At 40.7% G+C, this 16205-nt stretch overlaps 1 protein-coding gene across 1 annotated transcript; it reads right to left on the minus strand.

Annotated features, from left to right (window-relative positions):
- Positions 1-6924: 6924 nt before the first annotated feature.
- Positions 6925-8758, minus strand: FANCF (FA complementation group F). Its single transcript, XM_015863435.2, has one exon. The coding sequence runs from the start codon at positions 8538-8540 to the stop codon at positions 7539-7541; it is 1002 nt and encodes a 333-aa protein (XP_015718921.2). The 5' UTR covers positions 8541-8758; the 3' UTR covers positions 6925-7538.
- Between the last annotated feature and the right edge of the window lie 7447 nt (positions 8759-16205).

Consider the following 16205-nt stretch of genomic DNA (forward strand, 5'->3'; position numbering starts at 1 on the left):
ACCAGACGGATGTTACATAAATAGTTTTTAATCCTCAAACTATAAATGCAATAGCTCTATTTTTGCCATTACATTTCATGGAGACCCCCCCTTCAGCCCAATTGTTTCAGTGGGACCAAGCCACTTCAGTTCTGAATAAGCCACATGACTGCACAAAGCAGATACAGAAAGTAGAGAGAAAGGATCAGCACTCCCAGCCTCTGAAGTGACAGTTCACCCTACAGAAGATGTCATGAAGTGAAGCACAGAGAAGAATGAAAACCAAAGGGCTCTTCTAATCTTGTTGGGAAAAAAAAGTTCCTTTCAGATCTTGAGCAGAAGTTGAACTTTATACCTCAAGTACATGTGCAGCATTCACCAAGCACTGAAGTTGTGATATGCAGTAGAAAGAGCAAAACTCTACTGTTCCTAAGGTTTTTGAAGTGACATGGATTCATCAGCCAGCAGGGCTGCGTGTCACAGTTGCCAAGAAGATGAAAAACCCTGCATTTGAAGAACCTTTATATTTTAGACTTATTTGGATGTGCCTTCATGAAGACTGAAGGTGGAAAACCTTCATCCAGCATTTGGATTGTTTTCATTTAACTAAAAGACAGCAAAAAAATCTTTCACCTTTAATGCATTTTTGTCTGGTATCTAACTGGAAATGAAAGATGAAAGTATAGACCTAGTCCCCACAGCTCACACTAGTTCTAATTAGCCTTTAGATACAGAATGCTTTAGAAGTACCTCTTCTGCAAGCACATGTGTATTTCAAAACAATATCAGATTCAGCTAACTCCTTTCTTGGGCTAATTTCATACAATACAGTTTCTGGACCCACTCCACATAGAAATCAAGTAACCATTTGGTGACTTGCGCCACTCCTACTCAAACTGTGATAGACAAATAATATACACACCACAACATCTAAATTATAATGCAAACTGGGCTCCATCAGGAGAGTGGTGGCCAGCAGGGACAAGGAGGTAATTGTCCCTCTCTACTCTGCTCTTATGAGGCTCCATCTGAAGTACTGTGGTCCAGGTATGGAGCCCTCAGTACAAGAAAAACAGAGAGCTATAGGAAAGGGTCCAGAGGAGGGCCATGAAGATGACCAGGGGGCTGGAGCACCTACCCTATGAAGACAGGCTAAGGGAGCTGGGCTTGTTCAGCCTGGAGAAAAGGAGGCTGCTAGGTGACCTCACTGCAGCTTTTCAGTACCTGAAGGGAACCTATAATCAGGAGGGGAGTAAACTCTTTGAAAGGCCTGATAATAGCAGAACAAGGGGAGATGGTTTTAAGTTGAAAGAGGAAAGATTTAGGTTGGACGTCAGGGAGAAGTTCTTTACTAGGAGAGTGGTGAGATCCTGGAACAGGCTGCCCAGGGAGGTTATGGATATCCAGTCCCTGGAGGTGTTCAAGGCCAGGTTGGATGGGGCCCTAGGAAACCTGATCTATCTAGTAAAAGTGGAAGTTCAGTGGCCCTGCCAGGCAGGGGGGTTGGAGCTTCATGATCCTTGAGGTCCCTTCAAACCTGATCCACTCTGTGATTCTGATTCTGTGATCTTTCACTTCTACACCATTTTTAATTTCCTCACACACTGAACTAGTAATAGCCATGATATTGCTGTTACATCAGATAGCACTGCTATTTTGTGTTTCCTCTGCAAAGGCATAAAGGACTGAATAATACCCACAGCAAAAGATGATGGGATTCCAAGAGCCTGGAGAGCTCAAATCATCAGTACAACTACAGTAGAACAGAAACACATGCAAGTGTTTGGAGCCTTTACTCTAACACAGTAGCCACACACAATAGATGCCCATTTCACCAGAGCATCACTTACTTGCACTTAGAGTGCCCTAGAAGGAACTGAAAGGTTAATGAGCAAGGTGGCATTAATTGCTTTTTCTTTTTCCTAGATACCTGGCCCATAAATGAAACAACTGCCTTGAAAAGCCCCGTATTCCAACATTTCTACAGCAAACATTCTTCTGTTGGAATTTTCTATTTGTGGAACTGGTCTATAAATAGGGATATATCTTTAATAAGTTGCAGAGACCATACTCTTCAAATATCCTGCCTTTGCTAGAGGCTGTAATGACAACAGTGAAATAGCTTAGAGACCACTGGGAGCAATTTGTCAGTGCAGTGCACAGGGTCCAGTGTTTTCCTGCAGTAATTAGTGGATAGTGCATGCTCACTCTTGGCTTAAGTTACTGTACTAACTCAAAAACCAACCACATGTCCAATGGATAGCAGAACCAGTGTGTTTGTGTGCATGTTTGCACAATGCACCTCCTGTAAATTGTTCCTTGTTGGTCTTCTGCAATTCATTTCACACTTTCAGCCACAGTTTTCAACTGGCAGAGTCACCAAAATGTGTTTTTGACATTACTAGGAATACAGACAAGAATGATTTGTGCCATTTTACCCCTTCCTAAATTGAATAGCTACAAAACACATCATATACAGAAAGTCATGGGACAAAAAAAGATTCAGAAAACTTGACCAAGATGAAAAGTATGAAGATAAGAATTCAGTGTTACCAGCATTACAGCTTATGAAGCTTTTCTCTTTTACCTAAGGAAAGCAATTATTTTTTCACATTTCAGATATAGCAACACATAACAACTCTTGCCCTACATCCTTATCTGTGCAGGCATTCCCAAGGGCAGAACAACTTTCTGCTTTGCTGGTTGTTATGTCTGTTACATTTATTACAAAAAATTGAGCTAGGTCTTGCACACAGTTCCAGTCAGCAGCAGGAGTCCAGTTGCATGGAAAGCAAAACTGCACTAAGCTGCATTAAGACAAAACTCACTATCTCAGTTTCAGTGGGTCAACACCAATAGTTATAAGCAGCCCTTCAAAAGTATCAGAACTGCAGCCCTAGTCATTATGAGCCACATGCACTGTGTCAAGATGAGCATGAGGTGTAACAATCCATCCATAACAAGTGTAATGAGTTGTTCCTTTTTTTGCATCTCTCATCTATTTTAACACCTACTTTTTCCTCCAAACACAAACCATAGGACTGCACTTTCCTACTGAGCACAGAAAGGCAGAAAAAGCACAGATAAAGCATTCTAATAGGTTGATAATATTGCCATAACAGAAAACTGAATGCAAGCATTTCAAGCTTTAACTTACTGCTTACTGGTGGAGAGGCCTTATAGAGAGATCAAGGCAAATCAGAAGGCTGGGCAATCATCAACCACACAAAGCTTAACAAGTGCCAGATTCTGCATCTGGGAATCCATAGAGACTAGGAAATGAGATGCTAGAGTAGCCCTGCTGAAAGAGATCTGGGGGCCCAAACAACCAGGAAGGCCAACCGTATGCTCAGCCACATCAAGCATGGCACTACTAATTGGATGAAATAAGTGTTCATGTTGCTCTAGAATGACCCTAAAGACACCCAGACAGATTAAATCATGCCATTTTCTTGCTTATCGCTTCCAACTTCTCAACATATCTACAGAGACTACATAAGGAGTTGAGAGAAGCACTGTGTAAATGAACTCAAGACCTTAATTATACTTTCCTGTCCAGATAGTCATTAAATCCAACACACCAGAAAGAAGAACTGTGATACAAACGTGCAGGTAAAAGCAGTTCATACCATCTCATTCTTGGAAAACCAGCCTTAGAAAAGCATTCAGATAGAACCTTTGGCTCACATCAATTGCCAAAAAGCTGAAATAACACTTGATCAGATGCTGGGATTAGCCTCTTCGCTGGCCATATGCTACGTATAGCACATGTCTGAGTATTCAGCCTGGACTTGCTTCCCAGGAGAGATATATTATAATAGGAAGGTACATTTCAAGACTAAACTCAGAATTTGATCGCTATATTTCTCTGTTCAGCACATATTCCTATCATTTCTGGTAAAATATCCTAGTTAAGGGTTACGGTAAATTGATCACATAATGCTAAAGGAATTTATCATGTAAGAGAAAAGGAATTTAAGAGCTGAATACCTAATATTATTAATAAAACAGGTCTGTGAATAGAGACAGCCGAGGGATATAATTCATATTATTACCTGATCCTACATTAAATTAAAGCTGGCAAAATAAGAATTGCAAAGACAAAATAGAATTGCAGAGGGTTTTTCAACTACAAACTCCTGCTGGGCACTGTAGGAGCAGGGATTTGCTCCCTGTTTATCTACTGACTTTACACGTGGCCCACAAACTTAGTTTCTCTTTTGGGATTGGGAGTCCCAGCCCATCTGTGCAGACAGAGAGGCTCTGCTGCCCCCCTCTGTGGTAGCTGAGAGGATTCCATACACCAAACACCAGTCACTCAAAGGATGCATGGAAACAGATGCCTAGCTAAGAAAGAAGGGAGCTGGCAACTAAAAACCATGGGGATACAAGCAAACCTGGAAAATGATCTCGGTAACTCTACAGTAATGGCACACAAGGAATTGAAATTGTGCAAGTACATGAATGACAACAGTACTAGCTTCAAATTTATGTGGGTGCACTCAACAGCAATAGAAGAAAACACACCTCAGATATGTTTACTTCTGTTGTAGCTCATTGCTACATAAAGGTTTGCAGTAAGATGGTAGGTAAGGGAGAACAAATAGGCAATTGTCTCCCAGTTGTCAACCACCCCTTAATTTCTAACTCAGCACAGGCACAGACTAATAGAAAACGTTGTGTTTTGGCAAAATATCATTTAATTTCTCTTGAGAAGGATACAATACCAAGAGCAAACATTTTTATTAACTAACTGATAAAAACCTATTATTCCTGACTCTACCTGTGATGATTCAAGTCTATTTTATCCCAAGGCAGACAGGATATTGTTCTTTTGCTCTCAGCTCTATGAGAGCAAACCTCATTTAAATACTGTTTGACTGCACACAGTTTTTTCTCCCCTCATTCACTACTGTAGTACTCCTTCCTGTTAAACCACTGACCCACAGTGCTCATCAGGGAAGGCAAAGGCTGAGTGCTTTACCAGAGTAAGCGCCATATGGATTTTGGAAGTCAGTAATCATGGATCTGGCACCTCTTTACAGTGTATTTGGGACACATTGGAACATACCAGTGAAATTGCTATATCCAGGTGCTTCAGCCTCACTGAAGCTGACTACCTTTTGCTTTACATCAAATTTTGTGTAAGTACAAAACTGAAAATCAACTAAAATGGTCAATAAAGGCACAAATCAAAGTGATGCTGCCAGTTGTTCCCTTAAATCTCTTCCCTCCCCCTCCATAATTATTTTCTCAGTGATATCACCAAGTACCCATTACTGCTATTCTAGCTAATATATTAGATTCACTTAAGAGCTGCTGCAATGCTAAATTACTCATAAGGAAGACACCTGACTTTACAAACTGCTTTTTGTAAGAGAAAAGTTTAACAAAGAGCAAGAGTTGAAACAGAACAAACACCCTATCAACATTTTAATCAGCCTTGAAATAGCTAAAAGTCATTCAAAGTCTCAGATTCCAGCCAGAACCTTGAGGATGCTAAGAAATATATCTTGACCAGCAAAAACAAGATGCCCTTCAGTCATAAAGGCCTATGTACCTGGGAACAAGTAGTTAAAGAGCAATTTTCCTGTAGTAAGAAAGGGAATACTAGGAGTTCATTACCCTACTTTTCCTATTAATCTCTATAGAGCAGCAACACTTGTAAGTTTTGTTTTGTTACTATAACACTTGTGATATTACCACAACATTTTCTTTTCATACTTGACGTATATCAGGGCAGAAGGGAATGACTGACTAGTATCTTTGGGTATATCACTCACTAGGAATTCTCTGATAGCAAGAACTATTTTAACAGACAGAAAATCCCATGCCTGTTAAAAGCATTAGGAGTAATGCTCAAGTGCAGAGTTTCCATATGAAATGCCAAAACTACATAACACGGGGACCTGTGGCTAGACAACAAGTTCAAACTTCATACTTTATACTCTGAGCAATTTAAATGCTTGTAGACAATGTTCATATTCCTTTCATTACCACAGAAATACTGACTCAGCCCTGAGGTCCCCTACCACAGTGCTGTCTTACAATACTAAGCACCATCACAAGCACCAGAACAATCCCATTTAAGACAGCAAAACAATAACTGCCACAGCTGCAGCTGTTAGAATAAATTCATCTGCAGATCTCTACCACTTCATCGCCTCTCTGACACGTTGTAGCAAGGAATCCAAAGAAAAGTTATACTTTTGATACGAGAGCAATGTACCCTTCTAACAACGTTACCCTTGAGTAACAATTTTGCTTTATAGACTGAGGTCTAAGAACAACTTACACCCCATGCCTTTATGTCCATATAGTTTAGAACAGGCACTACTTCCCCTTCCAAGTAAACACTGATCTCCTTGTATTCTTAGTTCATTTTCCAAAGTCACAAGGCCACTCCTCCTTGAATTTTGCCACAGTTGTACATTCTTACAATGTAGCACAATGTTACTTAGTGTCAATCAGTTCACAAATACATATAGTTAAGCTTACAATCAGAATCAAATCACCTTCTAACCCTTCCCCTACAGGCATTTCAGCAACACAAGAAGAGTTCTTTCCCCACTCATCTCAAACTTATCTGAATACATGCTACACTCTTTGATAGATCCTCTACACAAGGTTAAAAATGAACTTATTATCCTATTTACATTTCCCACCTTCACTGTGTATTGCATCTTAGTACACTGCTTACATTGCTAATTCAACCTTACAGAGCTAAGTAGACAAGATCTCATTAATTCTGCAGTACACTTCTTGTTTTAAGTCATGGTGGCCCAGTACTTTCCTTACCCATTTGAGTTTTGTCCACAGAAATGGACTCCACAAAATACTTGGACTCCATTTAAAAGGTTTGTTACACCACTCACTTCTGTTTCACAAAATGAAAATAAAAGCATTTAATGTAACAAGTCAAGAAAAAGAAGAAACAGAGTATCCTTCATTTTAATGCTGTTTTAATAAACATTTAAATTTAACATGTTTAATATTGGCATATTAGTATATAATACAGTAACTAATAAAGCTTGCAAGTTTTTCTCTTGCTTGCCTTTACTTGAGGCCCAGAGGCTAATTTGCAGACAAGATCAGAACAAGCCAACATAACTGACTGTACAATGAAGGTAATGGCTACTAAATGAACCCTGCCTTTGGGATTTCCAGGTTTGAATCTCCACCATTCCCTTTGAACAACAAAAACAACAGAACTACCGGGACCATAACATATCTCAGCTCTAATTCATCGCCAGTAAGAAAGCTTATTTTTAAGTACGATATATTAGAGAAAAACACCACACTCTTCATTTTATTAGCTGAGCAATAGGCATTGTAAAGGAAGACTTTTCTTGCCAGTCACCAAGAGAATCAACAGTACAGATGCAAGGAAGTAACAGGCCTTCCCAAGAGTTCAAGTGTAATCAGAAACATTGAGATCAGTAGCCCTAGCAGTGCTTAGTTTTCAACCCAAAGCAAGGTACAGTTGTCTTGTCTATCAAATAAACAAAGCAAAAGTCAGATTTGCTGGATTTCATAAGATTTTTGTGTTGCTTTGGTGTTCACACTTTTGGGCTCTGCTTCTTCCTCAAGTCCTTCTCCACTTCCAGCAGCAAGTCAGTCCACACACTTAGGCCACAGACTTCAAAGTCTCCATCTCGGGCCTTCAGGAGCTTCAAAGCAGCTTGGGTTTGCTCCCTGAGTTGCACAGATCCCTGACAGAGGCAACCAAAACGCTCCCTCAGCTCCTCCCAACTTAATTTAGCTTCCTCAGGACTACTTTTAACCCACCGCCCTTGCAGCGGGTCATACAGAAAGTGACTTCCCCACTCAGCTAACAGATCCAAATAACGCCTGCATAATTGGGCATAGCGTTCGGCCAGCGTGGCCAGAAGAGCACCTGGGAGGAGCAGACAACAGGCAGAAAACCGGTGAATATCGTCCATGAGCCAAGAAAGCAGGGGGTCGGCAACGCTTCCAGCTTCTGCCCCACCCCCCTGCCGTAACAGGGCCTCCGTCACCACAGCAAAAGCCCGGGGCTGGGGGAGCTGCTCCAGGACAGGGCCAAGCCAGCTGAGGGCCTCCCCAGCCTCCAGCCCGTCCTCCCTCAGCCGGCACAACAGCAGCTCCGCTTCCGTGCGCACTCGCGGACACGAGGACGGCGATAAGCCCTCCAGAAGGCAGGAGGCGGCCTTCCTACGGGCACACAGCGCCAGGCGGACCGGCTCGGGGTCAGCCTCCCCCCGCAGAAGGCGCTGGAGGAGGCGGCTGCAGGCGGCGGGCGGCAAAGAGCGATTCTCCAGCAGTGCCAGGCCCAGCAGCTCCGAGCAGCCGCCCAGGTGGCGGAAGGAGAGCGGGCTGCCCGTCTGACCCCGCCGCAACCGCCGCCCCAAGGCGTCCCGGAGCCGGGGCCGGCCTCGGAAGCGGTCGTGGAGGTGCTGGAAGTAGCGAGTCCACTCCAGAGCCCTGTCCAGGGTCGGGGGGTCCCAGTCCCGCACCAGGTTGGAGCGGGACACGGCGAGCAAGGCCGGCAGCTCCGCCACCTGCTCCAACACGCCCTCCATGGCGCCGCCGGTTTGAGAGCAAGCCCCGCCTCACGCTTGGAACGAGAACCAGTCCGAGCCACCAGGGGAAGAGACTTGTAATCCTATTGACTGAGCTGGACATCAATCCATGCAGATTGATTCTGCGTTAAAGGGGAACCGTTAAACGCCAAATCCTTCAAACAAAGGGCGGGAGGGAATGAAAACTTAAATACCATAATAATAAAATACCTCAACGCCTTTGATTCTGAAGTGTTAACTTGCTGAAACAACCCTTCACAAGCACAACACATCCCACTATGGTGTATTCCCCATCTCCAGGTGACCTTATGCACAAAGGGCAGCCATAGCTCTACCACAGAATGACCCAGGTTGGAAGGGACCTCAAGAATCATGTATTTCCAACCCTCCTGCCTAGCAGGGCCACCAAACATACACTACCTATTATATATATTACATATATATACATCTACCATTGGGGTTTGTGCTCTATAGAGCTCCTGCTCAGTCCTCACCACACACTGAAAACTAACAGCTCCCCATCCCATTACCTGCTTAGAAAGCAGATGGACGACCTAAAGCACCAGGATGGCACTGCAGAGGGAATGGCAAAGCAATCCTATCCTCACGCACAGAAAGCTTCTAGATGTTTCCATCACAAACACCTCCCAGCAACCACCATGCTGTAACCGTTTCCCCTTGCTCACTGCAAACGCACAACCCACTTTCCAACATGCACAAGGTGTTAAAACCAACAGATCACAGCCTACCTGCTGCACCAGCAGCCAAGATGCACCTCCCTCATGCTCCTCTCCCAAGTCTTCTGGAAGCTTCTTTCTCTGCAGCCTCGTTCCCACCAGCACCAGGTGCTGCTGATAGTCCAGACCAGGCATATCTGTGTGGGGCCATTATTAGCACAAACAGCTTGTTTGGAACCAAAAGGAGGATTCAAGCTCTAATGCTGTCATCTCAGAGGATGCAATATAATGCTCTTCTTACTGGGCAAAAGTGCTGTTATATTTTATAAGCCTTAGCAAGAATAACTTAGCTAATAGCCTGCCCTACTCAGACCCTCACTAGAACTACCCAGGCTGGTGGTTCCAAAACCTTCTTTCTGAAAGACCCTCAGGGAGAGTGAGCTCTCACCTGTGTATCCAGAAATTAAGTGGTGCCAGAGGAGGTTTAAATTAGACATAAGAAATGTCTCTTAGAGAGTGGCCAAACAGACAGGCCCTTCAGATAATCTATTTTTTGTTTGTTTTTTCCCCTTTATTAGGTCTACATCCCATGAATGTATTTTTATATCCCAATTGAAAGAGAACAAGAAATCACATTTGCAGCATTAGGAAACTAACAAAAAGAAATTATGAATATCTTTTCAGACTAGGAAAAAAACATTAATATCTAGAATATACTTGTGTCTGAAAAGAGATGGCCTGTGTGTTCTAATGGGTCTCCATAGAGCTACCTTAAAAACCAGATTTGTTTTATGAAAAACCTGACATTTCAGCACTCTGTTCCATCTCAAATTATAATGAAAACTCTAAATACCAGCTTTATTGTTTTATATTAAAACAATAGAGTTTACCAGATCTATACATAACACAATGGAAAACACTATAATGACAACAGAGCAGTAAGGTCCTAGGCTACATTAAGTAAATATTTACAGAAAAGTAACAGCCATAAACACAGAAATAAAGGGAAGATGCTTTTTACTTTTGAAAGGCCTCAAATATGCAAGAAACACCAGCCAAATTCCTTCGCCTCCATCACCAAGACTTTAACAATGTCTGGGAACAGGTGGATCATGGCTCCAGCCCCTTCTGGGTATTCAGCTGCTCTGCATGCACCTGAGCTCCCCTGGGTTGGCCCTGCCTTCCTACCAGGTGCTCAATTACTGGCTCAGCCCATAATTTCACTTTCCAGTAGTACTGTAATAAATTGTGTGCAAAAAATATGTGTTCACATACTTTCTGGTATTGTAGTTGCATTCAGTCTCCACTCATAAATAGGTACAGTTGGTAAACTCAATAAAATACATTCTGAATATCTAGCAAAATCCTCCATATTATATCACCAAAAGCAACAAAAAAGACAGCACTGAGACAGTTATGACTATTGTACTTCAATTATTACACTACAAAAGCACCTAAAACTATTAATTAGTTCTCTGTTCACTAAGGAAGAAGTTACCTTTCTACTACAAATCTTATGTTATTTTTGAGAGTCTAGTCAAAGTACATTCTAAAAAACTCCACCACAAAACTAGAGCCTTTTGATCTGTTGATACTGGTACAATATATATCAACCAAATTGGGAAAATCTGGCCTCTTTCACACAAGTGAACTATTCTCCTCTAGCACAAAAACACTAACAACCAACAGTTACTACCTACCAATTTATTTTAAACTGGTTGCTACTAAAAAACATTGCTCGACAGCCTTTCAGAAATAACTTCTAAAGCTCTGTATGGTGCTAAACTGAGTTTCCTCAAATAACAGAATACTCAAATAACAGAATAGAGAAAAAAATTAGATGCTCAAAAAATAAGCCTTACTAAACAGAGAATGTAAGACTGCATAGCTGAAAACAATACAAATACAATGTTGCAATTACAGAATAAGCAGGCAGCCAAAGGGTATCAAAGAAAAGACTCACCAATGCTGAGGTGTTCAGCCAACATACATGCTGACCACAAAAATCCCACACAGAAGCAACCACCAGAAGGAGATGCTACCCTAGTGGTGGTTGGCCCTTAAATAGGATCTGGGAGAGGTGGAGTCAAGCTCCACCCCTTCCAGGAGCACAACTGAATTACCCCCACCTGTGATTAAACACAACCACTAAAAACTTCTTATTAACTATGTGAGGTAAACAATGAGTAAGTTGTGAAGTGGCTCCACCCCCAGAAGGGGTGGAGCTTGACTCCACCTCTCCCAGATCCCATTTAAGGGCTGAGTACCAGCAAGGTAGCATCTCTTTGTGGAGTTCTTGTTTTAAGCTGTTATGTTCACTGAAGGCCTCAGGACTGGTGGGTTTGTTTGTTTTTTAAGTAGCCTTTTGCTTATCTGTTTTATACCATATTTGTATTTTTCTAATTACATGTTATCCTTGTGTTATGTCAACTGTTTTTAGCTCAAGTTATTTCTGAGACCTTGTCTCATTAAGGGAGGGGTGCTGCATATAAGTGGCCTAGGGAAATTAAAGAGAGAGCTTAATGATAAATACAATTGCACAGGTTGTTCATTACTATGAAACATGCACTATGATTAAACAAACCAAAGACATGAAATGTCTCTGGGGAGCAAGAGTGATAGCAAAAGTATAAATATGAGGAGGCGTTGTAGGCTGGTTATGTCACTTTTTTATGAACTTGTAATGGTAAGTATTATTTGCTTACTATGGTACGGGCAGCCACTGGGTGATTTGAAATATATGTAAGTACCCTGTGTTGTTGCCTGATCCACCATATTGGGTCTTGAGGAACAAACCCTGTGGTCATATGTTACTCTAGAAAGTGTTAAGTCAGATAATGGATCTTATTTCAAAAAACTCTCATATATGTACTTGGGCCAAAGATCATGGTGCTAAGTGGATTTATTGTATCCATTTTCATGCACCAGCTTCTGGTGAAACTGAACAATACAGTGGGTTGTTAAAAACTGTGACAAAACATTTAAGCACTGGGAAAAGCCACCTGGCTGGTCAACACCAGAGGAGCCTTCAATTGAGGTGGTCCTACATGATCCAGCTCCATACTTACTGTATAAGCAGATAAGGTCCCTGCAGTGCATTGAAAATACATTAGATAAAGTGATTTGGTTCTTTCAAGCCTCTGTGAAGGGCAAATGTCTCTGTGGAACTGTTTTTGCTCAGGGACTTGTGTTCACTTAGTGGGTGATGCAGAAAGATGGGGCTGTTCAATGTGTACTACAAGGGAATTTGATGTGGGGGGAATGCAGTCAGCCCATGTATATAATTTTATAGATAAGTGTGTGTAATGCATTATAATTATTACTTGTTTGTGTAAATATACCTACTAGGCACGATATAGTGATGTAGAATAAGGGTTGGGATGTCGTGGTTTTATGTTTTTTGCTGATGGTACTCATTATGTAAAGCTTGGGAAATTAAAGAGTTAAGATTCCACTTCAGTGGACTGACAATTTTCTGGATATCTGCATCTTAGAAGAGGAACTATGTACCCCAGAGGACTCTGAGTTCAGAGGGGAAGATATGACCTGCAAGTCTCAAGACTCTCTTTTGCTGCCTGGCAGTGCAAGGGTGTGCTCCCCAGCCATTTGGCCTTAATTCAGAATAAGGCCTTCGGTATCAAACACTCTCTCATTTTATTTGATTTAATAGCCCCAGTTCTAATTATATTATATTATTTTATTTGGCATTTCAATATAATATGTAGTGAATTAACTTTCCACCTCAGACTGTTGCTACTGCTCTGTATTTGGGCCCATCTCCCTATCCTTCCTGATCTAGTAAATGTGGAAGTTTGGTGGCCCTGCCAGGCAGGGGGGTTGGAGCTTCATGATCCTTGAGGTCCCTTCCAACCTGGGTCATTTTGTGGTTCGTTGCCCCCTACAATCCCCTTCTCTTATAGTGTACTTACTAAGAAGTATCTTAAGGAGCTATCTATTTCAGAGGGCTTCTTTTTGGAATCCACTAAATATAACAGTTCTCTAAATCTTGAGACGTCAATCACTGTCTACTGTAGCTAAAGGTTTGTAGTTTAGATATATTGTGTTGTGGTACTTGCATGAAGTCAAGCATTTGAAGACTAAGCAAGTTTAGTATTACTACCACTAGGTTTAGTATCTCAATGAAATCTCTTTAATGGAACAAAAGCCTGTGCACTTAAGATCTGGGGCTGAAAAATTCTTTCCTACCTATATATTCTACATGTTTCCATGACTGTTAAATTGTTGTCATTCACAAGAGTATAGGGAGTTCTTATAAACACGCTTTCTTGTTGGAATTGGTCTTATTCTTTACTTAGAAATACATATAAAACTCAGTGTAAGACGCTTATGTATAGAGAAATTTCTTTATATGCCTAGGTCTTAGTAACATAAGTTACCTGCATTTTTTTCTCCCTTTCATTACACTGGTATCCTAATAACATCTTAAATAACCAAAGAGACACACTTACTGTACTTAAGATACTCTACAGAACCACAAAGAAGCTGTATTGGTCTGTGTATGTGGAGGTAGACAAATTAACGCACATATGCACATGCTGGGTAGGCATTTCTCCTAAGCAGTAAAGCTTTTAAATATCTGTTGTTTCCATTTTCATGTCTCCGAAGCTTTTATGTGAATTTTTCCAGCACATTTCTCATTATTCTCTCAACCTTTCCTCTGCTGCATGGCTGCAGTTTCCAGACATATAACCTGAAATGTCCTGAGAGAATTTACCTAAAAACAATAAAGCCAAGGAAATGGAAACCACAGAATATATACATAGAGGTTTTTTTTCAGGCTTTGCTCAGAAGCTCATTGGTTAATATTTACAAAGGAATTCAACTTTCCATATTAACATCCTCTTCTCTGCTAAGCAAATGTGAAAGAGTGGGATGGTGAGAATCATTACTAAGGTGGACATTCTAGGTTGGGATGGTATGTGTTAATTACATTAATGATTCAAGGATTTTACTGTTCTCTATCCCAGTAGGTTAAGAATAATATACCATGACCAAATAAAAAATACCTGGATCAGGCACTAATGTGAAATTTTGAAGGGAATTGTCTTACTATTTAAGAACATGGTCTTGGTTGATTATCTACAGAAACAGAATGAAATATTGGCTTCTGTTACCTGTTTGTAAAGCATAATCTGAAAGGAAATTTAGAACCAGTGCAGCTGCTTGTAGGTTCAAGTTATAGAGTAAAACAGTTGCTATTGAGGGCTGCTTGCTAATAAGTTGTGTACCTGTCTGTGTGAAATGCCTCTGGCTGGGTTTGTCTGGATGTTAGTGACGGTAAACTTCTCAGGTCACAGAAACCCCTACCTAAACTGTTATGCTGTCCTGACACTGATCTTTTCTGCAGAAAGGGCAGTTCAAATAAACACAGATTAAATCTTTGTTCCTAGTTCCAGTGTTTTTAACTTAATGCTGTCCTATTAAGAGGAAGTTTTTGCCGCATTTTACAGAAAATGATGGTATTCAATTAGTAGGAATGCCAAGAAAACAGTTTTCATCTCATGTTACAGTTCTCCAGAGCAGTGATGATTTTTACATCTTATATTATTTCCACATTCTTTTGGTTATGACTTGGCTCCTGGTCCTGTACTGAACCACAGTAATGGGTTAGGTATCCACAAAGCATCACAATGCAGTTAATATATTAATTAGAATATACTACTTTTTAGCTGATTCTGAAATACAGCAGCTAGCTTTCTGAATAAGACAAAGTTAGCAGTGTGAAACTGATGAGTTCTCTCTGTAGGACAGTATCTCAATGGGGAATGTGGTTAAATTGTGACACAAATAGTATTTGCTGAAGCTTAAAAACCATCAGAAAAAAAGCTAATGTGCTGTGTGATAAGTGATAGGCAAAGTCAATTCACAGAATTAAGTCAGAGATAGAAATTGCTTTATTAAAGGTCTCAGTTTTTCTGGTAAGAAAACTGTAGCAATTGCAATATTAAATCTAGAAATAACCAAATTCACATTAATTCAATTAGTTTGAGTGCAAACACTATTCTCAGTTGAACCCACTGCTGCACAATTTTCTCCTTTTTCTTGATACTTCAATAGCTTCCCTTTCTGTGAGAGAAATGTATCTGAAAGTACTTGAATATTCTCTAAAAGGTCTGTTGGAGTTTGACACAGAGCACAGAGAAAAATAACACAATGAAATCTTATTTGTACTTCCTTTTGTGATACATTGATACTTATCAGTTGCTTTGGAAAACTATGATGCAATAGCAAGGAAACTTATCTCATAGGGATCTTTAAATCTCTGTAAGGTTTGTGTGTAAACAGGAAGATCTCAAGCCCCTCTTAGGGATCCTCATTTGTTTAATGAAAGCATCCTATCTGCTAAGTAGTTAGTATGACTGAAGCTTTAGGTAGCAATATTAATGGTTTATAATCTGGCTGTAACAACTAAATACTCTGATCCTACTGGAGAGATGCAACAAACCATAGTATAGAAATGATTCTCTAGAAGGAAATGCCCAGTATGTTTTCATGGGAATAATCCAAGTAGTTCTGTAGCTTCAAAGTTAAATTTGCTTCTATTTTCTTGGGCAGGTAAGCAGTAATTTAAGAGCTTACAATTTTCTGCAGGATTAACCTATTCAAAGGGTTTGGAAGAGAAGGAAGGAACTTGTCCGTATCCTGTTGACAAGGCTGTGATAGATGGCCTGATTGAAAATCTTACTTCCTCTGGCTGGTGTGGGAAGAACTGAGAAAGAAGATGAATAGAAAATGTAGAGATGGCCTCCAAGGATGCAGTGATTCTTCAGGAAGTAGTTTCAGGGCAGATGTTTTTCCTTTTGGTTATGTTATATTGTTTTGTTGTTTGTTTCCCTGATGGAAATTAACTGTTTATAAGAGCTCATATTTCTTCCTAGTTTCCAAGTCCTTTTCTTTTTCAGCTTTAACAGTAGTTTACATCAGAAAGTACAGGACTTCATACTAAATGAGCAGAGCTCAAGTCGTG

This window comes from Coturnix japonica, chromosome 5 (assembly GCF_054131305.1).
Source record: "Coturnix japonica strain WE chromosome 5, WE-NBRP24, whole genome shotgun sequence".
NCBI classification, from domain to species: domain Eukaryota; kingdom Metazoa; phylum Chordata; class Aves; order Galliformes; family Phasianidae; genus Coturnix; species Coturnix japonica.

Bases quoted from the DNA above. Each gene is read 5' to 3' on its own strand.
- FANCF (XM_015863435.2), bottom strand. From the start codon at position 8,540: ATGGAGGGCGTGTTGGAGCAGGTGGCGGAGCTGCCGGCCTTGCTCGCC.